Source organism: Lethenteron reissneri, chromosome 67, assembly GCF_015708825.2.
Source record: "Lethenteron reissneri isolate LAM-NWPU_2019-01 chromosome 67, ASM1570882v1, whole genome shotgun sequence".
NCBI lineage: Eukaryota > Metazoa > Chordata > Hyperoartia > Petromyzontiformes > Petromyzontidae > Lethenteron > Lethenteron reissneri.
The window spans coordinates 5,648,151-5,669,739 of NC_083845.1; the positions used below are offsets into that span (position 1 = coordinate 5,648,151).

The 21,589-nt window shown below is 46.9% G+C and overlaps 1 protein-coding gene across 1 annotated transcript in view; it reads right to left on the minus strand.

The window, feature by feature from the left end:
- Window positions 1–5,349: 5,349 nt before the first annotated feature.
- The window catches only part of IVNS1ABP (influenza virus NS1A binding protein), a 68,855-nt gene continuing 52,615 nt past the window's right edge, over window positions 5,350–21,589 (minus strand). The window contains exons 10-15 of the mRNA XM_061578749.1: window positions 20,913–21,146; window positions 19,911–20,032; window positions 16,811–16,937; window positions 16,313–16,444; window positions 13,970–14,143; window positions 5,350–12,014 (exon numbers count right to left, since the gene is read on the minus strand). Coding sequence (XP_061434733.1) covers window positions 11,719–12,014; window positions 13,970–14,143; window positions 16,313–16,444; window positions 16,811–16,937; window positions 19,911–20,032; window positions 20,913–21,146 — 1,085 coding nt within the window. The 3' untranslated portion in view covers window positions 5,350–11,718. The remainder of the gene's footprint in view (window positions 12,015–13,969; window positions 14,144–16,312; window positions 16,445–16,810; window positions 16,938–19,910; window positions 20,033–20,912; window positions 21,147–21,589) is intronic.

Genomic DNA, 21,589 nt, shown 5'->3' on the forward strand with positions numbered 1-21,589 from the left:
TTTAAAGGACGGAATCGGCCACCGTAGCCTGATCCGCTTTGCCCCGCCCCCAACCCCTCCTTGCTCTCACCCCATTGGCCAAGTCCCGGCTAACACCAAAACGCGTTTTTTTATTTAAAGAACGGCGTCGGCCACCGTAGCCTGATCCGCTTTGCCCCGCCCCCAACCCCTCCGAGCTCTCACCCCATTGGCCAAGAGCGGAAACCGGGGGGGGGGGGGGGAGGTCACGTGGAGTTTGTAGCGCCACGTGGTTTTCGGTTTTTTAAATCGATGAGTTTAATTCTCTTAGTGCTTTTTCGGTAAAGTCAAGTAGGTGAAATAATAAATAATAAAAATTATAGAAGAAACAATAGAAATAAAAACTATTGTCATTATTTTATTTCTATTATTTATTATATTATCTTTTTATTTTTATTATTTATATTTTTTTACCCACGTGACTTTACCGAAAACAACCTAAGAGTATGAATCCTGATAATTGTTTTTTTACCGTTCTATCTGGCAACAAAACGGACACCTTTTTACAAGGAGTCATGTTTGCATAGACTGCAATACCTGCAGTCATAATACAAACAAAAAACATAAGTCTGATAATGTATGTGCACTGTCCTTGAAGTTGATTGGTCCACACCCGAGACAGCTTTCCTTAGAGCATCGTCTCACATGATGTTGGACCAGATGACGCCAAAAGGCGCACAACTCAAAGACAATGCACCATCAGAGTATGAGAGCTCGGGGCAAGCATCTACACTATGGGAACCTCATTTGCCAGTAAAAATATGATAATTGTTTTTTTACCCTTCTATCTGGCAACAAAACTGAGTTGTGTGCCTTTAGTCAGTTTTGTTGCCAGATAGAAGGGTAAAAAAACAATTATTATATTTTTACTGGCAAATGAGGTTCCCATAGAGTATGAATCCTTGCAGTCACGAAAGGCTTCAAATCTGATGAGTTTGACACGCAGGCTTTTTAGTTTAAGGGCCGTCCATAAATGACGTCACGCGATTTTGGACGATTTCTGACCCCCCCCCTCGTCACATGACGTCACAAAAAGTCAGACCCCCCCCCTCAAATATGACGTCACAAAGCTCTGCCCCCACCCCCCCCAAATGAAACATGTTTCAAATCGCTTTAAACTATTGTCATTGTAGTGCGTGTTTAATGTGGGGCTGCACTCTGATGTTGTAGGAGAAAACATTTATTACAAAGTCTATTTAATCAAGTAGAACGTGTTGTCTATATTTATTTAAAGTTGCGCATTTTGATGTGACGTCACATTTCTCGAACCCCCCCTCGTCACACATCGTCACAAATGTCTGACCCCTCCCCCCACCCCGCATAGGTGCGTGACGTCATTTATGGACGGCCCCCCAAGCTCAACCAAAACTGTCTCCAGTGTTTTTCATCTGTTCTTGATTTGAAGCTTTCGTGACTGCAAGGATTCATATTCTTAGGTTTTTTCGGTAAAATAAAATAAATAAAACAAAAAATCACGACGTTTGTGTTGCCTCCGAAACGTCGTGATTTTTTGTTTTATTTATTTTATTTTCATTAATTTTGATGTGACTTTACCGAAAAAACCTAAGAATATGTTTTTCATCTGCACAACGCGAAATGACGTTCACACTTAAAATGACTTTTACACTTACCATAAAATGTTATCTACATAATTACAACTCGTCATACTTACAACGTGTTATCTTATTTGTATCTTTGTATTCTAAGATTATTCTTTGGTTCTTTCGGTAAAGTCACGTATAAAGATAAAATAATAAATTAAATAATAGCATACGACGTTTCGATTGCAACACAAGCAATCATCATCAGGTATAATGAAATAGCGGCATAGAATCTAACCAGGAAACTATAGACAGACATATAAGCAGACAGATATCACCAAGATACACAGAGAGAGCAGCACAGGCACAGAGAGGGGGGTGATCGTCTCTGTGGGGTGGCCTTAAATAGACAGAGGGGGGGGGCAGAGAGAGGGAGGGGGTAGAGAAAACATTTACATGTCAATGAGTACGAAGAGACGCGTAGTAAAGTGAGATTGTATATTATGGCTAATTCACATTTTACATTCACATTTTATATGGTCTACTTATTCATAATTTTAAATACTTTAGCCCGTTAGTATTAGTTATACTTTGTAACGTCAGTATAGTTAGACTGTATATCACCTATTCGAGTTTTTAAGATTGCTCATAGTAAATTCCGTGAATGTGTAAACTTTCATGGCGATTAAAACCGTTTCTGATTCTGATTAAACCACGAACTCAACGTCTGTCCTCAAGGGTCAAGGCGGATTGAGCATGACCCCAATTTAGTCTGCCTCGGCGTGACCTCGGACAGATCGCTGACGCACCACGAACATGTTATGTAGACCAGGCTTAGTCACAAACCGTACCTCTCCATAACAAAGGCTCACCCTCTTAAGCCTCACCTTACCATATGAATAAAAAGTGTGCCGTACTTGGCCCTTCCCCCCTCTCCAACCATTATGTATACGGAGTGGTAGCTCTTGTAATCTCTCATTTACTTGATACAGCTGTCGTGGCTGTGACGGTTCCACCTGAAGACGGAAGCTTGTGTTGCCTCCGAAACGTCGTGATTTTTATTTTATTTTACTTTTATTAATTTTAATGTTTCACCTACGTGACTTTACCGAAAAAACCGAAGAATATGAATCCTTGCAGTCACGAAAGCTTCAAATCTAGAATTAATGTGAAGCTAACAGCAGCAAACGTCAGCCCTCGGGGTGCCCAGTCAAATCTCGACTTAAAGCTTTCGTGACTGCAGGCATCCATATTATTTGGGTCTTTCGGTAAAGTCACGTAGATGGCCTTCTTCAGCAGTTTTACTGGTAGGAACCCACTGGTTACACCAGCCCACAGGGGATTATTGTGTCCGTCCGTCGTGCATCCAAAAATGGGAGGGGTGGGGCTGGATGGAGAGGGGAGGGTGGGGAGGGGCTGGGTGGGGAGGGTGGGGCTGGGTGGAGAGGGGAGGGTGGGGCTGGGTGGGGAGGGGAGGGTGGGGATGGGCTGGGTGGGGACGGTGGGGAGGGGCTGGGTGGGGAGGGGAGGGGTGGGGCTGGGTGGGGAGGGGCTGCTCACCCCGTGGTGCCCTTATAAAACTCAACGTTTAACCTACTCACGCCGGCTTGTGCCCGCCCTCACAGTCGGGGCATATTTGCGGAATACACCACGCCGCCGTTGACCCTGCAGGCCATTGACCGAGCAACCCAACGTTCCTACCAGCTCCCTCCGCAGGAATGTGTTTATAATTGTACATCTACGCGAGACGGTGTATGGCTACATTATGGACAGCAAGGGGACAGTGATGTGACTGTGATCTTTTGCCGTGCCGTGTGCGGTTAGCGCTACGCTGCGCTATGAACCCGGCGACACGAGTTCGATTTCCGCTCAGGTCCAACACCCAGTGACGATTATCAGAGCCGATCCTGGGCCTCCCCTAGGTCGACTCAGCCTCAAATGAGCAACTCGTGTGTAACCATCGCTACTGGGGACACAAAGGCGGACGGGCGTGGTTTTGGCCACCCACCCGATCGTGGTGCCGGCCTTCATGTGTTCGCTAACAGCACTTGCCCCACATCTGTTAAGGCTATCCGGGCGAGGCGCGTCTTTGTCAGTACTATGCACCGCTCATCTCGTTTGCTCGCCCTCCTTCACCCCGTACTGACAACTCTGGTGAAGTATTGTCAAGTAAAGTCACGTAGAAGGGAAGTAATAAAATAATAAAAATAAAACATTATTTTATTATTTTTATTTTATTATTTATTACTTTTTTATTATGTTTTATTTTTATTATTTTATTACTTCCCTTCTACGTGACTTTACCGAAAAAACCAAGAAGATGAATCCCTGCAGTCACGAAAGCTTTAAATCGAAATTTATTGTCAAGTAACCCCCACAAAATACCAGCCGTGGGAGGATTGTATGAGAAAAAAAATACCTTCATTCTTTGTGAATAGATGTGGGACACATACTTTTTCTGCGTATCTATGTTACCGATATTCTCCACAACACGGGTGAATGTATTATAGTTGAATTTGCACCAATATCTAAAGGATATGCGATGAGATGGATAATTTTTTACCGAGAATCCAGGGACTTATGGGACAGGATTTGGACTCGTGTATGACCTTCAGAACGTAGGAACGGACAGAAGAGCCGACCGGCTGGCGAGTTCAACTGGTGCGCCGTCTGTTGTACAAACCGCGCAACGGCATTTGGTCAGCATCACAATCCATGGGGCAGAAAGCCCTTAAGGTCTCCACTGCACATTTTTGTTTCCACATTCTTCTCCGTCTTGTGCCAATATGCTAAAGTCGTGGCCACACATTTCTGGCACCAATATCTGATGTGAAGCAATACATTTCCAGTGCCCAAATACTATAATGCATTGAGCCGTAGCTCAACTGCTTTCCTCAACACTACTGCTGGCAAACAGGTCTCTTATGGGTGAGCTCTATAAAACACATTGTCCTGCGGAGGGAGCTGGTAGGAACGTTGGGTTGCTCGGTCAATGGCCAGGGTCAACGGCGGCGTGGTGTATTCCGCAAATATGCCCGACTGAGGGCGGGCACAAGCCGGCGTGAGTAGGTTAAACGTTGAGTTTTATAAGGGCACCACGGGGTGACCAGCCCCTCCCCACCCAGCCACTCCCTGCACGACGGACGGACACAATAATCCTCTGTGGGCTGGTGGAACCAGTGGGTTCCTACCAGTAAAACAGGCATTTCATTGTCTTCCAGGATGACGACGATGTTACCGTGTGCGTAACCATTTATACTGCTGGGTTGAACAGAGGTGGGGTGGGCGGGGTTTTAAAACAAGTATAACCCGTAAAAACAAGGTTTTACTATAAATCCTTTATATACGTGGCGGCTAGAGTCCTCTCGTCCTCTGGCTTGAGTTGGCTGCCACCTATGGGTCAGATGAATGGCTGCCACCATTAAGCAATTGTAATTAAATATGATTAATTTTTTCCTAAAAAGTGTAAAATTTTGGAAATTTTTTCTCACGAAAATACATTGTCACGCACGAGTCTGTGCAAAATGTCAGCTCGATTGGATCACGGGAAGTGGGTTAAAAAACGACCGAAAAATTTGCACGGTCGTAAGCAAGCAAGCAAACTTAATATAAAGGATTTAAAAATAATTTTAACTTCCGCGCCAGAAGATGAAACCGAACCGACGCTCCTGTGAATTGCTCAGCGAGACCCCAAGGACACAGACACTTTGTCTCGGTGACAGACTGCCGACAACACAATTTTAGAAATAAATACCAAGCGTTAAAATGAACCAGACATCACACACCAACATTGGGGCTTATTTCGCTACAGTTTATTTGAATTTGCTACGAGACGGCAAAAAGGAAATCATCATCGTCATCATCATCATCATACGGGCGACTCCCACCAATTTTGATCACCGGCAAACAGCAGCAGTCGCTTAAGCTCGGCAGCTACGCATGTCACAAATCCGTAATCAGTGCCACCACCTTCACCTTTGGTATTGATTACCTCGACCAAAGCGTGTGTCTAACGTGCGCACGTCACACAAATGCAAGGTTCTTCAACTGGTAGACCCCAGTGGGCCGGATCAAGGCCGGACTATGCTCTTGGAAGGGCTCACCGAGTGTGCGTGGCCCGTGAATAGACACGGCTCTGCGAGATCGAGAACTAAACGAGATCTAAACAAGATCTGAAGACGAGGGGTACATGTTGGAGATACGGATGAGAGCTGTGGACAAGACACAAATTGAGTCCCATGGACGACAGACTTCGTGATGCCACACGAGGTGACACCGTGGAAGCTGTTCACAAAAGATCAACCGGTCATCCCCCCCCGTCCCCATGAGCACATGCCAATTCTATTATGGCCCACTTGAGTGTTCAGTTGAAGAACCCTGTTATTAGGTAAATGAGTTCTCAAAATCCCACATCTTTTCGGAGTTCTACATCTTGTCAAAGCAGATTTTGTTTACATGCCAGGGTTAACCGTGATAAGGCGACACTACGGTTTACAATATAAGATTGACGACACCAACATCGTCCGATTTCGCACATTAAAAAATCAGGATTGTGGCACATTTAAATTCAGAAATACAAGGTTGCTTCAAAAAAATGTTTTGCAGTTGAAGAACTTAACATTTTAGGTCAAGCTTCCCAAGTTCCCATCATAGCACAGAATCTTGTAAGCAAATAATGCGAAACAATTACAAGGTGGAGGAATTTGGCGAGAAATCGTCGTGTCATCAATGCAAATATTGTGTCGTGAAAAATATCGCGGCAACCCCATTAGTGATCGAGCTGAAATAACAACTTGGGTCAACGCACGCACGCACATTAGTGGGAGTCTATTGGGTGTTACTTGCCAAAAACGATGCGTTGTTTTCATCCGTGTTATTAAAAATGCCACGAAATAGCAAGTGATGGCAATTCACAAACCGTGTAAAAATAAGCTAAAAATCTATTCAAGCGATTTGCTGTCCAGATAATTCTTGTCATTTTTTTATTTCTTTTTTTTTCATTTAATATATATAAATTTTGCCGACAATCGCATACAAAAACTTTTGTATGGCGCATTGGTTTCCAGTTTTCTTTAGCACTTGTTAACCTGGTATAATAATCGACCATCTTCGAAATGTAACCAAAATCTTTTACACATGCCTGAGCACACACACGCACACACCCTCGCACGCTCACATTTCCTAAAACACAGCAAAATAGAGAGTAACGGTACAGTATTAATAAACTTCAAAAATTCCCCCCCCCCCCTCACAATTGAAGGCTTCTGGTTAGAAAGATTCTTGTACTACAGACAACCACTCAAGAAGGCCTTTTCAAAGCTGCTTAACATCTGCCGCGAGAGCCGGTGTAAGCTGCAAGCAAAATTTAAACCAAACGTAATAAAAATGCTTTTTAAATTGGCTTTGCTAAGACCCGCGCACAATACCGCCGTTAAACCAAAAACGAGTTTCAAGAAGCAGAGTAAATCTAACCCTGCCCCACCCCAGAAATATTTTAAAAGTTTTAGCCCTATCCCATCAAACTCAACTTTGGTCTCGTGCCTAATATGAAGTGGTTTGATCTATTGTGTGTTAGATGGGAGCTTAATCAAGCGGGGTTTTTTTTCGAACCATGCACATGTTCAATAGCTTACAAAGTAATATACCTTAACATGAGAGAGAGAGAGAAAAATAACATTCTTTGTCGCAATTGAAGGAAAATTGATATCCGAGATGGAGACATTTCCTCCCCCTGTTAAAACTACACAGAAGCAAAATAAATACACGTGACGTCATTCAATTCTATAAGAAGAAAAAACACGCGCGCACACACCAAAAAAAACCTATCATTGCATACTTTGAAAGCTTCCCATTATCGTTCAGTCGACACTCCACTACCAATTCTTTCCTCCGAACCAGCAGTGCAAAATAATTCTGCAAAGCTTAAAAAATAAACCACAAAAAACAATTCCCAACTTTCTTTCCCCTGCATCCCACGTCCAACGCCTGTTCCATCAGTTGCGCAATTTGGCTCCGTGCAATAGAATCGTTAAATGCGGACTGCTCTGCATCCGTTCCTGAGCGTGGCTCTTCCCTCCCCCACCTCTCTTCCTTTCAAGCAGATCCGCTCGGAAAATTTGAAGCGATGCATTTCTCAGTCCCGACCCTGATGCTAGTGTGGGTGCAGTTAGCCAGAAAGCGAGCGGGGCTCTGCTGTGTAACAAAAAAAAGTGGGACCAAGAAAAGTTTTGCGTCCACGCTCAGACGCGACCGTGTTGCAGCAACTACCTAGGCTCGCACGCCGGACCAAAGCATCTTCTTGGTTCTTTCAGTAAAGTCACGTAGAAGGGAAGTAATAAAATAATAAAAATAATTCTCACGACGTTTCGGCCACAACACAAGCAGCCGTCCTCAGGTGAAGACCAGGTCTGTCGGGGAGACAGCGTCTGAATGATCGATCGTCGTGAGAATTATTTTATTTTTATTATTTTATTACTTCCCTTCTACGTGACTTTACCGAAAGAACCAAGAAGATGAATTCCTGCAGTCACAAAAGCTTTAAATCGAAATCGGACCAAAGCAGTTGCATGGGATGATCGATTTGCAGGTTTCCCCAACTCCCCCCCCCCCCCCCCCCACTGTTTTAGTTGCAACAACTCATTGCCTCTCAAGGTGTGGAACTCCACTTGCCCGTGCCCCTCCCTTCGCCTTTGAAGCAACGTACCAGACGCGTTCTGCGTATTTTCCGGGTGCGTTTAAGATTCCCAGCGACTGCCTAAAGAAACACGTGGCTCGTAAAAAAAACATGCAAAAGATTGATGCTAACGAGCAAAAGAAAACATAACTTGAACGATAGCTTGCGGGAGAGGGGGGGGGGGGTGGAGATGCACACACCTTCCCCTCGGGGAGATAAAATATAAACATGAGCATCAGATCGATTTCAGAAATACCTCACCAAGGTTTGACGCCCTCCTTCCACATGAATTTAATTGTGAATATGTTGAAGGAAAAAAAATCGTTCATTTCTAACAAAAACAATAATCAGGAAATAATAAAACATCGTCAACTTCATCAAGAAGAACACTCGACATTTTTTGATGATATAAAGCCGAGATAGTTGCTTCAACTTGACGTATTGTTTATACCAAGGTTTAAACACAATGTCTACGTCACTACTGAAGCCGACAAGTGAGATGCAAGAAAGCTGACATTTCCCACAAACGATCAACTCCTCCCGACAAAACCTTCCACCCCATCCCCCCCCTTTTCCCACCGTCACATCAGAGCCGAGCCCAGTGCCATGGGGATCATTACGGCTATTTCGCTGTGCCGAGCACTAACCGAGTCGCGATTCGCACTCGGCACAGCGGGGGAGGTCGCCAACCTGTGGTGGCGCTTTAAAAAAAAAAGGGGGCTTGCGGTGGCAGCTCTTGAAATTCGAGAAGAAAAAAATTGCCTCTTCTTTGTCATTTTGGCTACCTTTAATCCCCTTGACCACGGAAGCCCAGTTCAGCGTGGGCAGGGGGTTGGGCGACCTGCGGTTCTTTGAAGGACCGCTTCGTGAGACTATTATTTATTAAAGGGTACCCATCGTCCCGTATTCACAACATTGCACTTATGGCTCCTGAATTAAGATTTTTTTTTTACCGTATTCGAAAAAAACCCGGCTCCTCTTGTTATCTTGCTTGCCGACGACCCTCTGCGCGAGCCAGAGGTCGCAACCGGGTACCCGATACCCGTACCCTACCCGATACCCAGCTACCCGTACCCGGCCGGGTACGGGTAGCCGTTTGCGACCCTGGTGCGGCCGGGTACGGGTAGGCCGTGAGTCACTGGTGAGTCACCGTTTGTCACTCATTTCCCAACGTCTTGTCTCTTCTCACAATTCAAGTTCCTAGAATCAACCCACCCGCGCCTGCAAAATGGCTTCATCCAAGAGGTCGCAATCAGGTACCCGATACCCGTACCCTACCCGATACCCGGCCGGGTACGGGTATCGGGTACCTGACGGCCGGGTACGGGTAGGGTAAGGGTATCGGGTACCTGATTGCGACCCTGGTGCGGCCGGGTATGGGTAAGGAATCAAAACCAGTTTGCGACCTCTGGCACGAGCCCTCCTCACGAGAGGTTTGGATCTGTTTTGGGCGACAAGCCGGGCCCCGCCACGGTGTGGTCGGGTTACCGATGCGATCGCAGCACGCGACAACGCCAGTTACCCTACACACGCGTGTCGGAAACGCACAATGCGTGACCCGCAGGCGGGCAAGATAAAAAAAAAAACAGGATCATCGACACGTTCATTGTGTCGTTTGACGCCAGTGGCACGGCTCTGATTTTGCAGTGGAAAAAAAAAGAAAAAACCTGGTGCCGAGCGAGCCGTGCCCGTTCGGCCGTGACCCCAGGACAGGGCGCTTGTAACAGTAAAAATAAAATAGGTGTTTCAGAATCCTTGGCCCTAAACCCATATCTTTGAAAGCATTTTCATTTTTAAGTTGCCATCACTGGAAACTGAAGTTTTAAAAAAGACAAGGCAATGATCTACTATTTGATATTCGAATATAAATGAAAACACAAACGTTGATGCCAGTTTGTCAAAACTAAAATGTACTTTAATGGCCACTTGTATGAAGAGAACTTAAAAATGTGACTAAAACATCTAAATATATTACTACATCTGCAATCAATAGATCAGCTTGCACGACCACAAATCCTCCGCTCGACCTTCGACAAGATGGCAACGTAGCTGCCAACTGCAACGAGCATAAAAGACGGGGCGAGTTTCCGATTAGGACTTTAAGTTTCAAAGTGGAAGTTGTTTATGGGCATCTTAGTCCTTCGCAAACAACCAACGCAGCGAATACAAATTATCCCAAGGGAGCTTCGTCTCTTGAAGCCTCAACCATTCGTACGGAATCCAAAATGTTCATAAATAATGTGGCTTTTGTGAACTCCCCCCAGGCAATTACACTTGAGATTCTAGTCCAAAACGTGGCCTTGGCTTCAGAGTTTTAGGACCGAGGTTTGAACGTGCATCGCCAAGTCATTCTTTGGCAATCCACTGCTGGACCAGTGCCCTTCCCCGACACCCTGCGGGTCCCGTGGCGGTTAATTGACCGTACACATTGCCGCGTCAAAGTCAGTGCGGGTGCCTCTGAAGGCAGGAGGGAGCACGGAGCGTATTATGGCACAATCGAGGCTATCGCTGCACTGGCCTCGTGCCGGATCATGTAGTCTTGTACGAGCCGACAACAATTGCTTGGTTCTTCATGGTGGTAACCCATCCAAGCATTCTGCCGGCTCGACCCCAATTAAACGTTCAGGCAGGATAAACGGAGGATTAGCGACTTGCGTCCGCAAAATTATCAACAATTGGGAGTTGCAAAAATTCGAATTTATTTTTGCACGTACAACTTCTGGCAGCTGCACGGATTCCATTATCCGGCAGCCCAGTAGCACGATGGATCGGCAACGGTCAACATTCTTACGCGCATTAATTTCAGCCACCTCGTGAGCGGTAGAACCAATTAAAATAATACAAATTAAAATCACGCACGATATGCATGGATTTTGTATCGCTTTTCAACGCGCGTTGCTTTTCAAGTGGCCACAACGAGATGACATCTCACGGCGCATGACGTAGGACGTCATCGCCTCAGTCACAAAGGGCTTCACCGTTATCACGGTGTTTGTATCATCATGTATTGGGAAACTTTTCGATTTAAAGCTTTCGTGACTGCAGGGAATCATCATCTTGGTTCTTTCGGTAAAGTCACGTAGAAGGGAAGTAATAAAATTAAACATAATAAAATAATTCTCACGACGTTTCGGCCACAATGCAAGCAGCCGTCCTCAGGTGAAGAATGTTTTATTTTTATTATTTTATTACTTCCCTTCTACGTGACTTTATTGGGAAACTGTCAGGGTCAATCCTGTTTTGCTTTTCCAGTCGGGCAAGTCTCTAAACGACAACAAAATTTGACGCTAAAACTGAATCTACATTGGATCCTATTTACGACCCCGCTACAGCAGGAGATAATGAAATAATGCTTTAAACCTTTGTTGGAAGGGGTTTAAAAAAACGCATGCAGAGGGACCCCTCCCCCCTCCTCTACAAACCCTACTCCAGTTGGCAGCGACGTGTCATCTTGGCAACAAAAAGGCCCCCCCCCCTTTTCTTTCATCACTCACTCCTCTCCTCATCCTCCTCCCCCTCCAACAGATCGGCCTCTCTTTTGATGGCGATGTACGGGGACCACAGGTTGGCCTGCGCGTCGTAAACCTCGACGGACCGCAGGAACTGCGCGCCGGTGAAACCGCCGACCGCGTATAGGCGCCCTCCGGCCACCGCCACGCCGGCGTTGCTGCGCACCACCGACAGGCTGGCCAGCACGGTCCACTCGTCGCGTGCCGGGTCGTACGCCTCCACCGCGCCCAGAGAGCTGGCGCCGTTGAAGCCGCCCACCACGAACAGTTTGCCTGGAGGGACGGGCAGAGCGAGAAGATGGGGGGGCGGGTGAGCGAGCGAGCGGGCGATGGTGTCAAATGTTCCAGTTTGTATGGGCAGCAGATGTGCGCGCGTGTGTGGTGGAGTGGTAGTATAGCGGGTATCAGTGCTGCGCTACAAACCCGGCGACCTGAGTTCGATTACCGCTGAACCGGTCCTGGGCCTCCCTTAGGTCGACTCGGAATCAAATGAGTACCTGGTGCAGTGTGTAAACATCGCCACTGGGGAGACAGAGGCGGCCGGGTGTGGTGTTGGCCACCCACCCCCTTCGAGTGCTGTGCCGGCCTTCATTAGGTGCTGCTACTCGCTAACAGAACTTGCCCCTACAATCTGTTGAGGCTATACGGGAGAACTCCGTCTTTGTACATCAAGACCAATGCAAGATGCTTAACGCGGGACGTAACAGAGAGAAGGCTCGGGTGGTATGGGGACGTGTTGAGAATGGAACCCAAGTCCATAGCGAAAACTGCCTTACAGTGGACACCATAACAAGAGAGACCACGGGGCAGGCCGAAGAGAACCTGGCGACACACCATTCAAGACGAATCGAAGACCATGGCCATGTCTTCGGGTGAAGTGGAGAAAGCTGCTAAAGACCGTCCCGGGTGATTGTTGCGGCCTTATGGTGTGGAACAAGAGATGGGCACAGGCCCATAGCGTCGGAGGGGCTGGAGCAAGCCCTCTTAAACCAGTGAGGTAGGAGATGGTGCCAAGTCTGTGGTGTTTTAAATTTAGATTTTAAGCTTTCGTGACTGCAGGGATTCATATTCTTGGTTCTTTCGGTAAAGTCACGTAGAAGGGAAACAATAATATATATATAAAACAATAAAAACAATCTGTGCTGTTTGTTTGGTGGAATGAGAGACAGACAAAGGAGGATGAGAGATCAAAATGTTGGGAAGGCTTTGAGGTGCCCTCCCGCCACTGCTGCATCAACCCAGGTTACTTGAAAGGCTCTCAGGAGGTCGTTCTGTGGTATCCGCTTCCACGGACGGTTCCGTTAACACTGTTGGGGAGGGTTGCATTGCTCTGCGGGCGATCCAATTGGACACTTTCATCTTTTGCCATGACACCGGGATGACATGACTGAAACTAAACTATTTTTATTTTATCAGGTGTAAGGCCCACTGGAGCCGTGTAGCTCTTTATCGGAAGGGACCTGGTGATCACAAATTATAAACTCGTCGTCACGTGGAACTTTATAGCAGCCAAAAACTCTAAATGTTACTAAACATGGGGAGGGAAACACCGGAGAAAAATCCACGTGACCACGGGGAGAACATGAAAACTACAAATATACAGCAGGTGTCAAGGGTCAGGATCAAGCCCATGACCTCCTGTATACCAGGCGACGTTGTTGACATCGCCACCGTGACGAAGCAGCTTATCAAATACTCTAACAAGTATAACCCGTAAAAACAAAGTTTTTCACTATAAATCCTTTATATGCGTGGCGGCTAGAGTCCTCTCGTCCTCTGGCTTGAGATGGCTGCCACCTATGAGTCAGATGATTGCATGGCAGCATTAAGCAATTGGTAATTAAATATAATATTTTTGTCCTAAACAGTGTAAAATTTTGGAGAAAAATTTTTCACGAACATTAATTGTCTCGCACAACGAGTCTGCGTGCAAAATGTCAGCTCGATTGGATCACGGCAAGTGGGTTAAAAAACGACCGAAAGATTTGCACGGTCCTAAGCAAGCAAGCAAGCAAGCGAACTTAATATATAGGATTTAAAAATGCGTCACACCGGCAGGACCTGTGGAGAGAAAGTCTGGGTCTCGTAAGAAAGTCTAAGCACGAGAGAAAAACCTCAGAGAGCGAGGCCCCCCCCCACCCCGTTCCCCAGCCCACCCCCCCCACCCCGTTCCCCAGCCCCCCCCCCCCCACCCCGTTCCCCAGCCCCCCCCCATCACCAATGAATACCGTTGTAGGCAGCGACGCCGGCGCCGCGACGCGCCACGTTCATGGGCGCCACGAAGGACCAGGTGTCTGCGAGCGGGTCGTAGCGCTCCACCGTGTTGAGGCAGTTCCACGCCTCGCTGCCACCCACCACGTACAGGAAGCCGTCCAGTTCGCACACCGACGCCTGGTGCCGGTCTGGTGGGTCGGGCGAGGCGAGGTCGTGGCGTTAATATATTTACGTACGGAGCAACAATTATTTTTTACACCATTGGAACCTCATTTGCCAGTAAAAATATGATAATTGGTTTTTTACCCTTCTATCTGGCAACAAAACTGACACTTTTTTACAAGGAGTCATGTTTGCATAGACCACAATACCTGCAGTCATAATGCAATAAAAACACAACTCTGATAATAGTTTTTTTGTTTGCATTATGACTGCAGGTATTGTGGTCTATGCAAACATGACTCCTTGTAAAAAGGTGTCAGTTTTGTTGCCAGATAGAAGGGTAAAAAACCAATTTTCAACAATTATTTTTTTTATTGTAGCTCAACACGAGCCCAGAGCAGAGCACAAATTGCAGGGGGTGGTGACCACGTCCTAGAACAAGACACGTTTCACCCGACTGACGGGGAGATTTTATGAATTTAACGAATTACTGTCTGACGGTTCAGCACTGAGCGGACTCACTACTACATCTAGATTTGAAGCTTTCGTGACTGCAAGGATTCACTCTTAATTCTTTCGATAAAGTCACGTAGGTAAATTTTTATTCATTTTAATTTCATTTTTTACCTACGTGACTTTACCGAAAGAACTAAGAGTATCACTACTACATCGCCTCTCAAAATCACCGATTTTCAGTTTCCAAGAGGGGGATACGCTGAAGACAAAGGAGAGGTAACATCCACAGTAGTTTAGTAGTTACTAATGCACCGTCACATTTGAGACACTTATGAATTCAAGTGCCAAACAAATGAAAAACACGTATCCTAATTTGATACATCTTCTTGCATCTGTTACTGCTATTTTTATGGCTACTACCGTCAACCTTGACTGTCAACGTCTCCTCCGTGAATCTCTACTCGCTCATGGTTCATCTGTGTTCTCCTCATTGCTGTGGCGACAACTACTTCTACTACTACCGTCACAGTCTTTGCTGAAGCCACTGATCAGTGTTCTCAATATCCCTGCCATATCATAAACAGCCACCCTCTCATCATTAGCCGCTCTTCTTCTCAAACTCTTTGTCAGCACAAAGGTAATTATCTTTCTCTCAAGGGCGCCAGGATGGCGCAGTGGTTAACACTTGTGCCTCAGACATAACACAGCCTGGGTTCGGATCCCAACTCGGGGAAACCATGTTCTACATCTGTTCCACATGCGATTCCTCTGGGTTCCTCACAGATTCTTCCCACAGCCGAAATAATAATACATTGAACCAAACAATTTTTATTTTACTGGGTACGGCCCACTAAACTATACAACTATTTTTTTCAGAAGCGACCTGGCAATCACAAATGATAGCTCAACGAAGTGGCTTATCATGTGGAAATGTACAGCAGCCAAATACTCTAAAATGCATGTTTCTAAAATGTGGAGGGAAAAAAAACGGAAGACTCTGGAGAAAAATCCACATGACCACAGAGAGAACATGCAAACTCCAGGTCAGGATTGAGCCCACGACCTCCTGTAAAACAGGCAAGGTTGTTTACATCTTGCCACCATGGCCAAACATCCCATTGCTAAAATATTACCTGCAAATTACTCAACTGAAATTTCACACAGCAGCAGCAACATCGTCCCCCCTACAGGACCCTCCGGAAAAAAGTCTATCGCGAACTCAGCGATGATTTCCGGCATATACAAGCACAATGAACAATAATAACACTGGTCAACAAAAAAAAAACAATTTTTTCTGGCCTGGACTTTTGCAGCTGTTTTAGACTAATTTCAGGGTGCTGATTCCAAATCTGATCTCAGATTTGCTCTATCACATCTCATTTTTATGCTATCGGCATATCCCATTTTCATTGATTTTACCCGAAATTAACTCTGTCACTTATGATTGCAAGTTGTTGCGAGTCAGTGACTGCTTTAGTGTTTAAATATGGTGCTGTATTTTTAGGATAGTGTGTTTATAATATCATTTTATGTAGATATCCACATTTATTTCATATTTTTCTTCTGCAGTTTTTATTGAAAATGCAATATTTGACATCTCAAAAACCTGATGTGATGGACAAAAACTGATGCCAGATTTGGAATCAGCACCCCAAAATTACATTCAAACCGTTGGAATACCTTATGCCAGAAAAAGTGTGTTGACCAGTGTAATAACAGCGAATCAAAACTAAGCTTACGAGTGTTTGTCGGCGAGCAAGTGATCCACGTCTTTGAGATCGGGTCGAAGGCATCGCAGCTCCGCAGACCTTTCTGGCCATAGGGGTCTGATCCACCGACAATGTACAGCCGATCCTTCAGCACCGCCACACCTGAATAGGCGGCAATAGGGGGCATGGGGGTTATATGCAGCATGAAGATCGGCAGCACCTTTTGAAGACAATACGTGGATTTATAGTGCGCGTTCTAATGCGATCGTATCACAAGACACTTTAAAAAAAAGGCAATAAACACTGCTGGACTAATGAGCGAGTTTACAGGCCATGCGCCGTGTCGACTTTTGTTTGACAGCCGGCATTGGGGATACCCATTTCAAACGTGTCGAGGAGTAATGCGAAGACAAAGCGCTTGTCATGTATAAAATACTCTGAGTTGCACATACATTTTTTTTAGATCATTATTATTATTATGAGCGAGTAATGAAATGTCCACGAAGCGTAACAAGGACGACTGCTGACCTGCATTGCAGCGGTTGGTGCGAAGCTCAGGGATGGACATCCACTGGTCGGCATCTGGATCGTAAACCTCCCCAGAGCTCAGCTCGTCCGAGTGTCCGTTGGAACCTCCAAGAGCAAACAGCTTGCCCTGCAACGAGCAGCCAACATCAAAAATCGCGCGCGACTTCCCCGTGCAAACCATCACGGAGGTTTGTGCTCAACATTCTGGTCAATTGTGCTCAACATTCTGGCAAACAGCTTGCCCTGCAACGAGCAGCCAACGTCAAAAATCGCGCGCGACTTCCCCGTGCAAACCATCACGGAGGTTTGTGCTCAACATTCTGGTCGGGAGGGGGCGGCAGCCTTTCAATACGGACAAAGGTCACTATTTGCTTCTCAAACGTACACAGCCCTGTTGTCGTGTAGTCCACTTTGCCTCCGCACACGCCATGCAGGGCATGTGGGTTTCCTTTGACCACACTCTCAACACGCTGGGTCCATTGCCGGTTGAACGTGGGGGTAGAAGAAAATTTGCAGGAAAGTACAAAAGGGCCCCCCCCCCCTCTACATGGTAGCAGTGGCAGTTGGTAGCAGGTAGTAGTGGCAGTTGGTAGTAGGTAGTAGTTAGTGGCAGTTGGTAGTTGGTAGTAGTGGCAGTTGGTAGTAGGTAGCAGGTAGTAGTTAGTGGCAGTTGGTAGTTGGTAGTAGTGGCAGTTGGTAGTAGGTAGCAGGTAGTAGTTAGTGGCAGTTGGTAGCAGGTAGTAGTGGCAGTTGGTAGTAGGTAGCAGGTAGTAGTTAGTGGCAGTTGGTAGTAGACGGTCCAAAAACAGGGCGCGTAAAGCGAGGCGACAGCTGCCTCCCGAGTATTGCACACAGTACACGCAGTACACGCACAGTACAACACCACCAACCAACATTCGCCAAGTGACGGGGACGTCATCACGGTGCTTGTGCCAGGCTATGTGCACGTTAAGGCCACGTGAAGTGTCAAACGCCCGCTGGCAGGAGGTCACGGGACAGACCCAGGTGCCATGGGTCGCGACTCGCTGAGATGACTGGCCTATGCACCACCTGTGCCACCAACTGTGCCAACTTGCTGTGTATTAGCAACCCAGCGCTCCACTCGTTGTACACACGGTACACACACACAGTGCACATTGTTGTCCCACATCCGACCACATAGCCGCATGTAGATTCGAATACAAAGCGCACAGCTCGAATTTAGGGTAGGAAAAAGGTTGGCCGCATATTCACAAAATCATACAAACCGAACCTGCACAGACCAAGGGGAAACCAGTCCCATTTCACTGCCCTGCCCTCTGCTTTCCACCATAACCCTACAGCGGCCTCAAACTCCTGGTTTATACATGGTGGTCACTCAGCCAGGCACTATCCAAGCTGAGCTTAGCTTCCGAGACCTGACAAGATTGGACACTTTCCGGGCGATTTGGTCATAGGCAACGTACCCCTAAAGTTGTACTTAAAATTGGCTGGAGAAATGATGAGATGACAAAGCTTAACCCAGACACCTTTTGGATTCATAGCAGTGTGCCGACCACTCTGCCAATAGATTGCCTCTTCTAAAAAGTTAACGTACAGGGTAGGAACGACGTTGGGTGGTAATGCGTCATGGGAGGAAATATTTTCCTACAAGACTATTTTTACAAAGAAAGTGCGTGAGCGTTCCGTTAAAACAATCACACGTGTTCTTAAAAACAGAACGGTCTGAACGGTCATCACAGCATTACTGTTGAAAGCCCGATGGTAAATAATCTCATCCGAGTTGTAGTCAAAAGCCATTCAATTCTATTCAGCAGCAGCAGCCAATGTTCCGTGTAATCTTAAAGAGAGCATCATCTTACATTTGTTCGGCCGCCAAAATTGGCACGCCTGCCTTTTTCTCAAGTCCGGGCGAGCTGCTGGTGGCATTATTGCCGCACTTGTAAACAATGCCCTTTGTAAATGTCTGCGTGCGAGGTGGGGGGGGTCTACCTCGCAACACACCAGCGTAACAAAGACGGATCACACACGCAAGTTTGGTTGAGGATGGTAGTGTTACGTGATTTGGTGTTGGGTTTCGTACAGAGCAGCCTCCTGCAGCGAGCGGTAGAAACGAAACGGCGAGACCAGAACCCAGTTCAACCACAGCTTGCCTCGTTTTGAACGAAGGTTCTCAGGTGGGGAGCTACTCCTGGTGGCCACCTTACTGCCAGGCAGAGGTCTCAAACGAGTTTTGATTCCTTACCCGTACCCGGCCGCACCAGGGTCGCAAACGGGTACCCGTACCCTACCCGATACCCGGCTACCCGTACCCGGCTACCCGTACCCGGCTGGGTACGGGTAGCCGGGTATCGGGTACCCAATTGCGACCTCTGCTGCCAGGGTATAACGTGAATCAACCGCACTTTTTACTGTTATTATTTTTAAACTGCTCTGAAAATGGACATAAAAAGGTAAAAAAAAATCCATGCAGGCCTTTCCACGCGCCTTGCAGGTTTTGTTTGACCACTTCACCGCGCGCTGGTCAGTACACGTTGGTGATGGAGGGGAGCACAGACGTGGGAGTATAGAAATGCAGCACAACAATGGATATTTGTTGCACTGCTCCGTCATCTACATATCTCCGCTCCGCCTTATACATGGTCATCACCCAAGCCCAGCTCTGTCCAGACTCAATCCTGCTTAGCCTCCGAGATCCGACGAGCCCGGGAAAACTCCCGTGTGATTTGGTAATAGGCGTAGTTACACAACTGAAAGAAAATCTGAATAATTTTTTTCTCAGAATCACAATTTATTTATACTGGAGGAATCCGATGAACTATGACGCTCTTTTGCACAGATGTCCAGCCGGGAAAATGGAGGGTAATTTTAATCTATATATTTTTTTACACGAATTGTAATTACTCGCCTGCCCCTAAAACGCTCTCAGCCACACGCTCCGTGGTCCAAGGGGAATTGACAAATGTTAAGAATAACAAAGGCCAGTGGACGGTGACAGTGCAAAAGAATAGACTTCCACACACGACTCAGTGTAAGCATTCATTTCAAATCAACTGACCGTGCATTTACGGGAACTTTGTGGGTGTGCAGGGAGGGAGGGAGGAAGGGGAGGCCCTCATACCATGAGCGTCGCCATCTGGAAGCGAGCACGTGGGGTGTTCATGGGCGCGATGAAGGACCAGCTGTCCGTGCTGGCATCGTAGCGTTCCACGGTACGCAGACACTCCTCCCGGTTGTAGCCGCCTGCCGAAGGACGAGAGATGGGGGGAAAAAAAAATCATCAACAAGGTAGCCGTGTGTGCGTGCTTAGTGAGCGGGGGGGGGGGGGGGGGGAATAGGAAACCCAGGCACCACGGTGGTGAGATGTTAACTACCTTGGCCTGGTAGAGGAGATCGTGGGTTCGATTACAACTCTTGACGCCTGTATATTTGGAGTTTGCATGTTCTCCCCATGGTCGTGTGGGTTTTTCTCTCCCGCATTTCGAGACCTGTGTTTGAGAGTATTTGGTTGCTATAGATTTCCACTTGATAAGCCACTTCGTTGAGCTATCATTTGTGGGGGCGGGTTGCTTCTGATAAAAAAGCTTTACAGCTTGGTGGGCCTTACCTGGTAAAATAAACAAGTCGTTTATAGTTTTATAGTTTAAACCCAGGCCCTTCGGCACAAGTGTTACCAATGTGTGGCACAAACAATATTACGATTGTAAATCTTGTGGATTTACTCGCCAACACACCGGCAGGCTGAACTAGCTAACTGGCACGTGTTTAGCGAGCGGTGGACTTGCTCTCCAACACACAACCGGTGTGCTGTACTCGTAACCAAGTGGCACGTTCTGTTGACGTGACAAACCTTACTAATTGGCTGTTGGGTGGTGGCGGGTTTACGGACACATTTATATTTATGTGCTCTAAACCCCAAAAAAAAATCTATATTATGGATATTGGTCGCGAAAGCCTGTGTGTTAAACTAATTAGCACGTTTTGTTCACGTGACAAACCTCACCGGCCGTGTCAGGCGGTGGAGGATTATAAAACATTTACACAATCCAACCCAAGAACCCTCATTAAATGGACATTCCGACTCTCAATTGTGCTCACAAATCGTGCGCGCGTCCCGCGTTACCGGCGGCGATGAGGCTGCCATTGAGCGAGGCGGCTCCCAGGCCGCAGCGCTCGTAGTGCATGCCGGAGAGCAACGCCGCGTCAGGCTCCTCCAGGTCCAGGCCGGCCTCCAGGCTGGAGCTCTTGGAGAGCACCGGCGTGGTGGCGGGGGACACGCGCGGGCTGGAGGCGCGGCCGTGCAGCGAGATGGCGCACAGTGTGCCGCTCAGCACCGCCAGCGACAGGTACTGCATATCTGTGTGCGGCGGGAGGGAAAGGATGACGGCAAAAGGTTGGTGGTGGTGGTGAGCTCAGGGGTCAGCAATAAAAACAGAGTAATTTTTCGATTTAAAGCTTTCGTGACCGCAGGGATTCATCTTCTTGGTTCTTTCGGTAAAGTCACGTAGAAGGGAAATAATAAAATAAAAACATAATAAAATAATTCTCACGACGTTTTCGGCCACAACGCAAGCAGCCGTCCTCAGGTGAAGAACAGGTCTGTCGGGAAGACAGCATCTGATGCTGTCTTGTGTTGTGGCCGAAACGTCGTGAGAATTATTTTATTATGTTTTATTTTTATCCTTCTACATGACTTTACAGAAAGAACCAAGAAGATGAACCGAGTAATTTGTTTGAATTTCAAGGGGCCCACTGCAGTCGTTAAAGAATCAGAATGTGTATTTATACCGGAGGAATCCG